Genomic DNA, 12,070 nt, shown 5'->3' with positions numbered 1-12,070 from the left:
AGCCCTCTGCTGACCAAGAGGGAATTTCTGAGGCTGGGGTAGGTCTGTAGTGGTGTGTCCAAGGTTCTCCATACATTTCATGCTCAGTGGTTGCTGGGTGAAAGGCAGAAGCAAGACCCAGTGTTTGAAGATGGTTGACTGCTTTGACGATATCTATTGCCTCAAAGCCCCTGAGAGACCTGGACAAAGGTGTGGGTAGTTTCTGAACTGTGTTCCAGCTTACAGGTGACCTTGGTGTGAGCCATGGAGGCCTGGCAGTCCAGAGCTGTTCTGGGCAGGCAGAGGGGCACATAGGGAAACTTTATGGGCAAAATAAAACTATATTCAGCATTAGGCAGGAGACAAATGAGAGTTTGCAGCATTGCAGCTTTTGTACCTTGGCTCCATCTCAGACACCATAAAATGCCTTTTCTATATTTGCCAGGAGACATTCATTGTAATGCAGTAAGTTGAACCTTGATTTTTCTTCTATTTCCTTATTATTTTCTTCCCTTCTGTTGTCCTCTTTCTTATTAAGGACAGATTTGGTCACTGTCAAATTGAATGATTTTTTGCATACTTGGTTGACTCTTTTTTCCCTAATTTGCTGATACAGTCAACTGTGCCAGTAAAGCAATTATGCAGAATTGTGTATAAAGGTTTGATGATACAAAACAGTGTTCATCACAAATCTAATTGTGATTCTTAACATCCTTCCATAAACTCTGTGGTTAATACATGTTTTGTTTTAAAACCTGTATTTAGTTTAGTAGATAAGGGAACATTTCAATGTACACATTACTGTTAACTTTGAAAGGAAGCAATAAATAAAAATAGTATTTGGAGGAGCGCAGATGATGATCTATGTGCTTTCAGGTAGTGATTATAAGAAGTCTGCTTTATTACATATCTCATCAGGTTACACCATTACCTATTTTACATTATGAATGATAACTATGTATGGTTGATTGTACACTGAGTCTAATACAACACAAAGATTAAATATGAAGATAGACATTGTAATGAAGCAAGTAATGTGTCTCCATACTGAAACTCAAGAGACAGTAGGTTTAAAGAGAATTGAAGGTACACTGTACTTAGGCTTGATATCTGGTTGCCACTTGGATAGCTGAACTGCTTCAGGAAAAGAGCAGTAAAGCAATACTTGGTAATACTTTCACTGAAGCCAAAAATCCCATCGGCTTTTCTTAATCCAGAGTAGAGCATTTAGAAACATTCCAAAGCTGATATTTCTCCTTCATGTTTGCATTGATACTCTCTGATTTCTGCACTACTGCTTTTCTTGGGAACCCTGGCTGGGATTTAATCCTACCACAGAAAGTACTGGCGAGTCAGATATTATTATTAGGATTGACCTTTAGGAGAGTCTCATTTACATCAGGTCATTATGAACTGTGGGGAGAGACCTTCTGTCACAGTCACTAGAGACAAAGGACACGCTGCTTCCATCAGGCACGGTATGAGGAAAGAGAACAAAAAGTGGTTCTCCTTTCTGTCCCCATCTTGATTAGCAGTTGTAGGCTCTGTGTTATCTTTGCATGAAGGAGTTGCTACAGACTGTAAGGACATGGAAGAAGTAATAACCTGGCAGTAATTTCTGCTACCTCCCTAATCAGGGTCATACTTGAATTCTGACTTATGAAGGTGAGTTCTGTTCACTTGGTTCACTCCAGGTATTAAAATGTGTGAGCTGTGTTGTACTGAACAGAGCAGCCTGTGGCTTATACAAACAGCTTTAATTTACTGCTTTCTGGAAACAGAAGCCTGAAGCAGTCATGGAGGTTTCAGGAATGTTAATTGTTTGTGTACATGAATGAGCTTAGAAATGGTCGTTTTTGCAGTCTTCCCATAGCTCATCGAGGGTAACGGTGTCACTGCCGGAGAGGAGAAAAGAGAACGATTATTTTCTTTCTTCACAGTCTACTAATATTTTCAGGGCTTGATATAATGTGCCTTTAACAAACCATGAACTTCTCTCCTACTGAGTCACTGCATCCTGCCTACATTCAGTGTAGGCAGAGAACCATTATACTAATCCACTCTTCCATCATATCTCTAACAAACACATGTATTTTCTTCGAATATTTATTTTGATACAAGAAGTGCAAGTTTTTTACTTGGCAACACAAATAAGTAGGAGATTGTGACTTCTGAACTTTGTAACTTTAATTGTGGTAGTTCTGGTTTTCAACTATGATATGACTTGACAAATGTATGACAATCATATTTGGCTTTAAGGGAATAGTCCTGCCACCTCATAGCAACTGTAGGGTAATTAATTCACGTCTTCTGGTAGGATAGGTTTAAAAGGCAGATGCTGAAATTGGACTTTTGCTTTGTTTTTTAACAGGTACGGTTATATGCAAGGCCTGATGCAATCCGAAGAGGATCAGGGGACTATGCTCTAAATATTACAAGGAGACTCATTGAGTTTTATGAAGATTATTTTAAAGTGCCCTATTCCCTGCCAAAATTGGGTAAGATTTCCCAAAGAATGTGAAGTTAACCCAGAAATGAGGGATTAAGTCAGCTAAAGGAATGTAATGTATTGGATTTCAAGTTAAATGTTTGGGTTAATTTAGGAGGATCAGTAAGTAAGAAATTTTTCCTTGTGGAGGAAGGGAAGCCAAAATATGCTTTCTCCCACCTGAAAATGAAAGGAGCAGGAAGGAATCAGTATTTACATTTGTTAGACAATGGGTAGAGAACCTGAGACCTTTCACTGATAAGTGGGCTGGGTTTTTCTTTCTTTTTTTTGATGTTGTCAGTTTTGGTCCTTACTCCTATGAGATAGGCACTGGAAGATGTTTGTTCTGTAATACTTGTACCTTGGTGCCTCAGCCTTGAATGGGGAACAGAAGTGAAAACATTTGTGGAAACTGGCAACCTGTAGCAGTGCAGGACTGTGGGCTTGTTTTTTTTCTTTTTTGATTTTATGGCTTATATGGCTTATTAATGATGATTAGTAGAGAAGCTTATTGTCTTGTTGTTTGTTGAAAAAAGTGCTGTGATTTTGTTTTACTGTGATCTTTTAAATGTAAACCCCATAAATTTCTATTTTTTTAAAAAATAGCTTCTTCTCATCCTCCCTTTCACCACAATCAATTGGTCTCCTACTCGTTTAAATACTTTCCACAATATTACACCCTCCCTCCTTTACAGCATGTTTGATAAAGACTCAGAAGAGCCTGTTGCTCAGCAGCAGGAAGAGAGCATGTATTTGATCAGAAGTATTAGAGTTGGAACCACAGGTGTTCCTCCCAGGAAGTCAGGGTTTATTTCATTAAATCCCTTACCTGCTGCGTAGGTTTATTGGACTTACAGCTAATGGTGTAGTAGATAGATAATGAAATTGATGTTTCTAGATGAGGGTATTGCATGAATATTTTTATAAGTATGTTGTGGCATTTATTTCTTGGTGTCTTTTAATAACAGGTTACAGGCATAAGGCCTATTTAAGTATACACGAACTTTCTGTGTATACTTTCATTTATGTCTTCAAACATATTAATAATGCTTTGTAAAGGAAGTACTAGGCTTACAGGGGGCATAAATTTCAGAGAAAATATAATCAAGAACTTGTTGAATAGAAAAGATGAACATAGAATGGTTTTGGTTGGAAGGGATCTTAAAGGTCATCTAAACATCCAAACATCATTACTTCAGGTAGTTATTGAGAATGCCAGCTGGCAGCAGTGCTAGTAACTGTATCTGCTTCAGAGTATCTTTCAGAACTGCAGCATATGGTCTGTAAAACCAACATGCTATATCCATTGTCATTGTGCTGTGGCATATCTTTTAAAAATATCTAATTGTAAGTGAATATATTCCAGTTTGTATCTTTTTGGAACAGAACAGGAAGAATAGTCACAAGTAAAGTTGTATTTTTTCATCAAATATTTGCAGTAAAATTGTTAATAGGAAATATTATGCGAAGACTTTAGCCATTCAGTAGTGGTACAAGAAAATAATTTCTATAGAGAATAATTTTTTATAATATAGTAAGGTTGAATTTATTTAATGTAAATATAGGAAGAAAAATTTCTTAACTCAGTGATGTAAATATTTTTAAGAATTTTATTTGCATATTAATACAGGTATATTTGCTCCAGTTCCACCAAACACTGATTACTATGTTTAAGCATGCGCTGGTGTCTTTAACCTGAAAAAATGCTGAATTTTTATTTTTGCTTTAAACTTGTGAAAAAAATCAAAGTTTAGAAGGTTAGGGACAGAAGTCTGATGGATGAGTTGAAGGACTAAAAATGGTAATAATGTAATGTGTCTATGATAGGGATTTTGCAGTAGTATTGAAGAATTTCCCAACTGAAAAGACAAAACAGCATTAATGACAGCAATGGAAAAAGCATGTGCATCAGGTAGATATGTTGATACTAAAAATGCACCTGAAAAAATGCTGAATTTTTATTTTTGCTTTAAACTTGTGAAAAAAATCAAAGTTTAGAAGGTTAGGGACAGTAGTCTGATGGATGAATTGAAGGACTAAAAATGGTAATATGTAATGTGTCTATGATAGGGATTTTGCAGTAGTATTGAAGAATTTCCCAACTGAAAAGACAAAACAGCATTAACGACAGCAATAGAAAAAGCATGTGCATCAGGTAGATATGTTGATACTAAAAATGCACTTGGGCTCTCCAAAAGCTTAGGACTCATCTGATTTACTGCTGTCAGCACTGCAAAGGATTGAGTACTTTATTATGGTTTTAAGAAAAATGAGCATGTTTTCTTTAGCAGGGCATTTCAGAAGTCTTTAATTTCACTTCTAAATGTGAAAGTGGGAGTGAAAAATGAGGAATGTACTTTGGAAAGCTTTTTAATGTCAACAGTTTTATGGAAAATGTTCTGTTTCAAACAGATTTAAAAAAAAGTTTCACGTACTTTTCAGTTCTAACAAGAAGAAACTTAACCAAATGTAATTATTTTTGTTGAAAGTACAGTTTATGTTTACAAAATAATTTTGTTGAAATACTGACCAGTTGACTTTGGAGGTGCTGTACTGGCTATTGGGTGAGACATTTTTGGTGTCAGTGCTGTCTGTGGGGCTGTCTGTCTGTTAGAGCTGGAACTACAGGTGATTCTCCCTGGACAAGGGACCTGCCACCCACAAAGCACTTTGTCATCTGTGTGGTCATCCATTTGAGCTCTCTATATGGTAGGAGTATCTGAGGACATTTAGGCTCTTTAGATGTATCAGAAAGATCTCTGTTCATTTTTTCTCTTCTGAGTCATTGGGGTCCATTTCCAAGGCATTTGAAATGAGTGCTCCTTACTTGAGTTTGTAATACATCAGCCAGTGTTCTCCACAGGACCAATTCCTCTTGTTGCTCTGGACTACCTGACTGGTGGTCACCAGGCTTTCTTGCTGTGCTTGCATGCAATCAGATGGCTGTGGCTAAGGTTTTTTACATCTTATATGATCTGTACTGCTTTCTGAATGCACTGGAGAAGTAGGTTTGCTTTCCTATTGATATGAATTCTGGTAATGAATGTGAATTGGGAATTTCTCTGACTGGAATTAACAATTTCCGCAGTTAAAAGTTCTACATAACATGTAGCTTTTTTTTCTACTCTCTAGTTCATACTCTGAACTGGAAGGTGCTTGTGTAAGGTTTTAAACCAATAATTTTTATATGAATTTCATTTATGAAAAATAAATCGTGTCTTTTAAACAAAACCTAGATTTTCCCAAGACTATAATACTGTCATTGTAAACATTGGTTAAAGTGGTGCTGGATAAACTATGGAATTTTTTTTAATCTAAAAAGGTATGCAGAAGGATTTTTAATTATATTCTTATGGCTACTGAATATAAAATATTTCTGTATTTATATCACATAGTTGTTTTTAATCCTGTTTGCATTGCACAAAAAACTGCTTTGTATGCATAGAGCTTTTCCTTATGAGGGTCTTTAGACTGGAGAGGTCTTGAATTTTTCCCCCTGAAGCCCTGACCAGTTAATGTTTTGAAGTGCACAGAGCTTAGAAATTTAAAAAGAAAAAAAAAACCCAAACAAACAGAAAAACCACCTTAAAAGAGAGGCTTCAAAGGTCAGAGTCACACTATGGGGAATGAAAATGTAATCAAGCCCTCTTGCTATGTGGACAGCTGTGATTCTTTAGTTGTAAATGGTTTGAGGTGGAGAGGCTGACTGGCTTTTCCAACCAAGACTCCACTTCATGAGGGGTCACAGCAGCATGGAGTAGAGAGACAGAATCCCCTCCCCCCCTCCCTCACCCTACTGGTCACACTGCTTTTGATACAGCCCAGATTGGCTCATGTCCAGCCTCTCCTCCACCAACACCCCTACGTGAAATATATTTTCCGACTTCTGAAAGTCTTTTTCTCTAGATTCGCTGTATAGTAAACTTGGTAGTTCCATCTGATACATTTTATATTGTTATTGTTTGGTGGGATTTTTTTCCTTTACAGTTGCAGTTGAGGTATTAATTACCTACTTCATACAAAAATGTTATGGTTTTTTTCATTATGCTGCATAAAACACTGATGTTGTAAATGCAGGGTCTCAGACAATGATTTTCCAAGGGATTTAGTGAACATGCTGCATGATGGAAGACTAGATTTGACCATTAACATTTGCTCATTCAGTATTTTTGGAAGATTCAGTTTTTAAAATATGTCACTGAAGAATTTAAACTCTTTCTTATGAGGTAGAAAATAACTGAGGCATTAGAATGAATAAGTTTAGCAGGGGAATGTTTCCATTCTGATTTTTAAGAGAAACTCATGTACCTCTGTTCCATTCCCTGATGGTTGACAGTGAACATTTCGGTGAGAGAGAACTGCTGCTGCCTCATGCAGTGTGAGTCATTGCAGGCCAGAGAAAATGTGTTGAGATGTTGTTATGTTAGCCAGCTGACTTGCTGTGAGTGCTAGGGATTAACTGTTCCTTTTGATTTAAGTGCTTAAGTACTATTAGCTTGACTCTTGGACATGCTCCTGACCTATTCATTGCAATGTTGCCTTCTGCCCTACTTGATCTTCCATCATCTTCATTAGCACTTCTTGTGCTACTGCTTTCTTCCACTTTGTTCGTCCTTCCTTCTGTCTCTGCTGCTCTTTGTAGGCTGAACCTCTATGTTGTTGCCTGCATTCTCTGCTAAAGGTATACTAAAAGTTTCACAATTCTACCCTTATGCTTTCTCTCTAGCAAGGCAAGGCTTCCTGCCGCCTGCCCAGCTCTGAACTGAAATTATTGTACAACACCAAGCATGATAGCTTGATTTTTCTTCTCTGTCTATAAAATTAAAGCATTAATTAGTATAGCAGGCACTAAAAACTTGATTCATGCATCTAAACAGAGTTAACTGGTACTGTTAAATGCCATGGGGTATTGTGAGAACTCTTAGCTAATGTCCTGCTGGCTTTCAGATGAAATTCTGTTGGGCCATGGCTGGCCCATACCTGACAGTTTAACATGGATTTATTGCTTTTTAATAGCTTTGAAAATTCTCAGTTGGGACTATCACCCATGTTTAGGCAGCACAGTTGAAGCCTGCTATTTTCTTCGACCAACTACTTGAAGAAAGCATAATGCTTCTGCACATGGAGGACTATTTGTTGATACAGATCATTCCTACACAGAGAAACTGTGTCACTTCTTCCGTTTGGGGTGTGGTTTTGGCATGTGAATTCTTTTTTTTTTTGTTTTTCTTTTTTAAATTTCTAAGCTGTGTGCACTTCAAAACAGAAACTGGTCAGGACACCAGGGGGAAAAAATTCCAGCTCCAGCCATAGGGAAAAGCAATGTCTTTTCTCAGAACAATGCACTGATATAGAAAAGGAACTGTGAATTACTAAACTGAAACAAACCACGTAGGAAATCAATCCATAGTATGATGTTAACAAAGAAAGGAAAAAATAGTCATCGCTTACAACTTACTGTCTTGCTCTAAACTATTTCAAATGATAAACCAATTATTTCCATTAGTGAATTTAATACGGCTCACAATGGGCTTTCAAACAGGTTTGGAAGTTTGTTAAGGGGTACCTGATCTCTCTCGGTTGCATTAGCGTAGCTAGTCTGATATTGTTTGCAGGAGACGGGAAAAGTTACATATAGGAATAAAGTAGCCTTATATAGAGTAAAGATGAATGGGCCCTGGTGGAAATAATCCTGTTCTGAACGGAATGTTTTCATTATGTTGTGGCTTCCTTTCCCTCTTAACTGTGACATGAATAGAAGCCATGCCTCTCAGATAAGGAAAGTGTCCAGGAGTATTATTGCCAGTAGCAATTCAGTCAGCCCAGAGTAAAAAGAAGGTGACCCAGTCTGACAGGGTCCCCACTGGCTACTTGGCTAAATCAGCTTGGCTTTTAAATGAGTAATTAAAAAAAAAAAGAAAAAAAGAAAAAAACAACACCTGAGAGTGATGCTATTATGAGAGGGTAATAGCATGTGGGATTGTGGGAGATTCCCTGGAAATGTCAGGGCTGTTTTTGAGCCAGGAGAATCCTTCATCTGAATGTAAATAGATCTTTCCCAAGCTGCCCTTCAGTATGTGTAATTTGAACAGTTAGTACCAGTGTAGAAGTGGGTGCACTGAATTTCAGCAGACTATTCTTAGTTCTCTACCTTGTGAGAAACACAGATGCCTTCAGAAAATGATACATTTTATGGTGAGTTAGCAGAAATTTTGGCTGAGAAGGTACCAGTAAAGGTATCTCTTTTGGCTACACAGAGAGGAAACTAATCTGGATAGTTTAAATTTGATCTCTGATTTTTAGATTGATAAAAGATGAAGTGAATACTTCTGTAGGATTTATGAAATGAGGTAAGATCTTGGACACACAGAAACTCCATAGAAATTATGGGAATCACCAGAACACTGTTTGAACTTCTAACTGATATGAGATGGTTAAACGCCTAAAAAAGCACATGAATCCAAAATGTTTTTTACATAGCTGTGACTGGAGTAGTTTTCATTATAGTTCCTTTCACTTGCCTGAGCAAAGCTCTCATACCTGATTGACCATGTCCAGCATTTGAACTAATTTTATTTTTAAGAGAGGCTACAGAACAATTTTAATAACATGTTGGAGAGTCAAGAGGGTTCATCAGAGACTGAGCAGCAGCTGAGATCTTTTATACCAGTAACTGTAGCTTTAGTTTAAAGGAGTGTGTCTAGGAAAAGCTTAGGTCTTTGGTCCACAATGAACTTCATGTTTGTATAGGCATTATGAATGGTAGTTTTTATTATAGGACAGGGTCTATATGTCATTAGGATACTGTGAGAGTTACTTTCTGTGCATGGTGTGACACTATGAAAGTTACCATGCAAAGCTCAGAGCTACATGGCAGGAAAACAAATACAAAAGGGTTTGGATAAAAGATAAATGATATCACTGAGGATACTGTGGTAGATTTAGATAGTGCTCAAGAAGAGGGATGTGTGAATCCTTGGGCAGTGTTCAGGAAGATTGGATTGCAGTAGAATCTGCTAAACCATGTTTTTTTTCCTTTTGAAAATTGTACCTATAGCATTTAGTTTGAATGAAGTAGGTAATGCTGTTGATCTACATCAATTAGAGTACCAAGGAGAAAGTAATGGCCTTTGCTCTCAGAATTGAGGTAGAAGCCTGACACCATCTATATCTAAAATAAGACAGAAGTGTTACACAATCTACTCAAGTATGTTGTCCTGGGGTGGAAAAGGAAATGGCTGTTGTTGACTTACTGAAACGTGTAAGTCTATGCAGTCTTATATACTGGGCATTATTTAAACAGCACCTTCAAGAGAACTGTATATTTACAAACAGAGCTAGTGGAATAATATGTAATGGACTAATGTGTTCATAATGACAGTATTTGAGTAAATATGAAAGTTTACAGCTGACTTGCTTATGTGTAATTTTGATTCATAGTCATATGACAAACTTGAAATAATTTCAAGTTCAATTCATTAAGGTTCCAGTTTTCATTTAACCTTGCAGTTTCAAATGGGAGGAGTGTGAACAAGGATACTATGGTGAGTCCTGTTTTTTCTGTCTTAGCATGTGAAGTAGAGGATGTCCTGAAGAGTGAAACTCAGCAAAATCAAAGTGTTGTGCTGGTGAGAAAAAAAAAAAAAGGCAGATTATAGGACTCTACACATCAAACACTGACACAGCTCACTCAGACTTTTTGTTTAACATGTGCAGTTTGAGTACAGGTCAATTCTATTATTTTTAAAGAATTTTTAGTGTGAATTGATTGAGACAGGTAGTTTTGCATACTTCAGTAGCAGCAGCAGCAATAACTTCCACTAGTATTCAGGATTGTGGTTTTTGGCCTCCCACATTTGATTTGAAAAGTGAAGACAGCTCAGTTTCTGGCTGGACTCAGAAACAAGTTCAAATGAGTCTAAGAGGAAATAAAAATCAATACAATGGAATCTGTTTTTCAATTCCTGTCTGAAAATGTGTTCTGTAGCAGTTTTAGCCCTAGTGTTTTGCTTGCTGAACCCTATAGTTGCTGTGTTGGATCTCCAGCCCTGGAAGAGGTAATGTTATGACAATGTTCAGAGTCTTATTTCAGAAGTCTGTTCAGAGTCGTGTTTCAGAAGCACAATTTTATTTAGCCTGAAAGTTGTACTGTAGCCTATTTCCTTGGTCAAGACAGGCAAGAAAGCCTTAAAAGACATTTGTCCTGCATCTCTCCCTCACTGGAGGCACTTAGAGCTGTTGGGGTTTGCATTACTCCTTGCCTTCCTTCCTTTAAGGGGTAAGCCTGCTGTTTGAAGAGTTAGCAAACTGATTTAGGATGTTTCATTTCAGAGCTAATCTGTACCTTCTGTCACTTACTCAAAGTCTCTGAATGGCTGAGATGAAAACTTCCATGCAGAAAGACTAAAAGAAGATTTTGACAATACTTGCATTGCATTGTTCCTTTTGCATAGGTAGCAATTGTTTTCACAGCAATTTCAAAATTGCTGCCATCAGTTTCAGGCTGGTTATTAGGACTTTTAGGAGTGTGTGAATTTATTTATTTTTCATATCAGTATCATTGCTAAAAGTGAGTGAGAAGAAGAACAATTGATTTTGGTTTTTTGTTTTCTTTTTTTTTCCCTCCTGCAGCACTGAAGAAGTGTTCCTGTTAACTCTCCATGTTTTCAGTATTAGAAGGATTGTGCTTATTTGGGGTAGTTCATTACGCTCTGCAGATGGTATTGTGTCTAAGTTTGTTTTCCATTAGATGCTGATTTGAGGGCAGCAAATATATTACATTGAGAAACAGAAATTTTACTAGGCAAAACTGATGATAAAGCACTTTGCCCACTGCCTCACTGAAACTGATTTGTATTTGGCTTTGCTTATTTTCTTTTGTTTGTTTTGAAATAAGAATCTATGTATTTTAAAGTGTTATCTATTCAGACAAAATGTAATGCTAACATCATGAAAACTCCGTAATTGTCCCTACTAAGAGCATTCTTCTTCACTATGAACCTTGTGCCATAAAGAAAATAGATGAGGGAAGTACACACACACACAGACAGAGTAACTCAAAATAATGTAATTAATGTTCTTCCTAGTAAATCTAAAAGGTATGCATTACTGATGCAGTGAGAGGTGGAAAAAAGTTACCACTTACGGAAAATTTCCTGAGTATTAGACACAGCTAAAAATCTTTATGTAGATGTTTAAAAATGAGCTTTCACATCTTATTTATGAACTGTAAAAAAACCCTATAGATACAGATGTAAAGAAGATACATTTTCATGTATCAGCACAGAGCACACAAAGTTTCTTTCAAGTGATTATTACAGTGTCTTGAAAAGATTGTAACACATTAAAGTGGGACTTAAGTAGGCCAGAGATTTCTGTTCATACAAAAGATGTGAGAAAGTGTATAGCTACTGAGCTGAATAAACCTATTGCTGCTGGCTAGATTCTGCTGGCTTAGTTATAAACCTTCCACCTGTACTAGCTAGTTTCTCTAAGCTACTGAAATTCAAAGGGATGTATGTGCTCACCTTTTATTGCTTTTGCTAAGGATATTGTAACTGAAAAATATCCTAACACAATGAATTATGCTACGTTTGCAGTTCC

General features: G+C 37.0%; 1 protein-coding gene across 1 annotated transcript in view; it reads left to right on the top strand.

The window, feature by feature from the left end:
- TRHDE (thyrotropin releasing hormone degrading enzyme) overlaps positions 1–12,070 on the top strand; it is a 209,370-nt gene that overhangs the window by 36,617 nt on the left and 160,683 nt on the right. The window contains exon 3 of the mRNA XM_066549990.1: positions 2,351–2,477. Coding sequence (XP_066406087.1) covers positions 2,351–2,477 — 127 coding nt within the window. The remainder of the gene's footprint in view (positions 1–2,350; positions 2,478–12,070) is intronic.

This window comes from Molothrus aeneus, chromosome 5 (assembly GCF_037042795.1).
Source record: "Molothrus aeneus isolate 106 chromosome 5, BPBGC_Maene_1.0, whole genome shotgun sequence".
NCBI classification, from domain to species: Eukaryota; Metazoa; Chordata; class Aves; order Passeriformes; family Icteridae; genus Molothrus; species Molothrus aeneus.
This window is presented reverse-complemented; position numbering and strand designations above follow the sequence as displayed.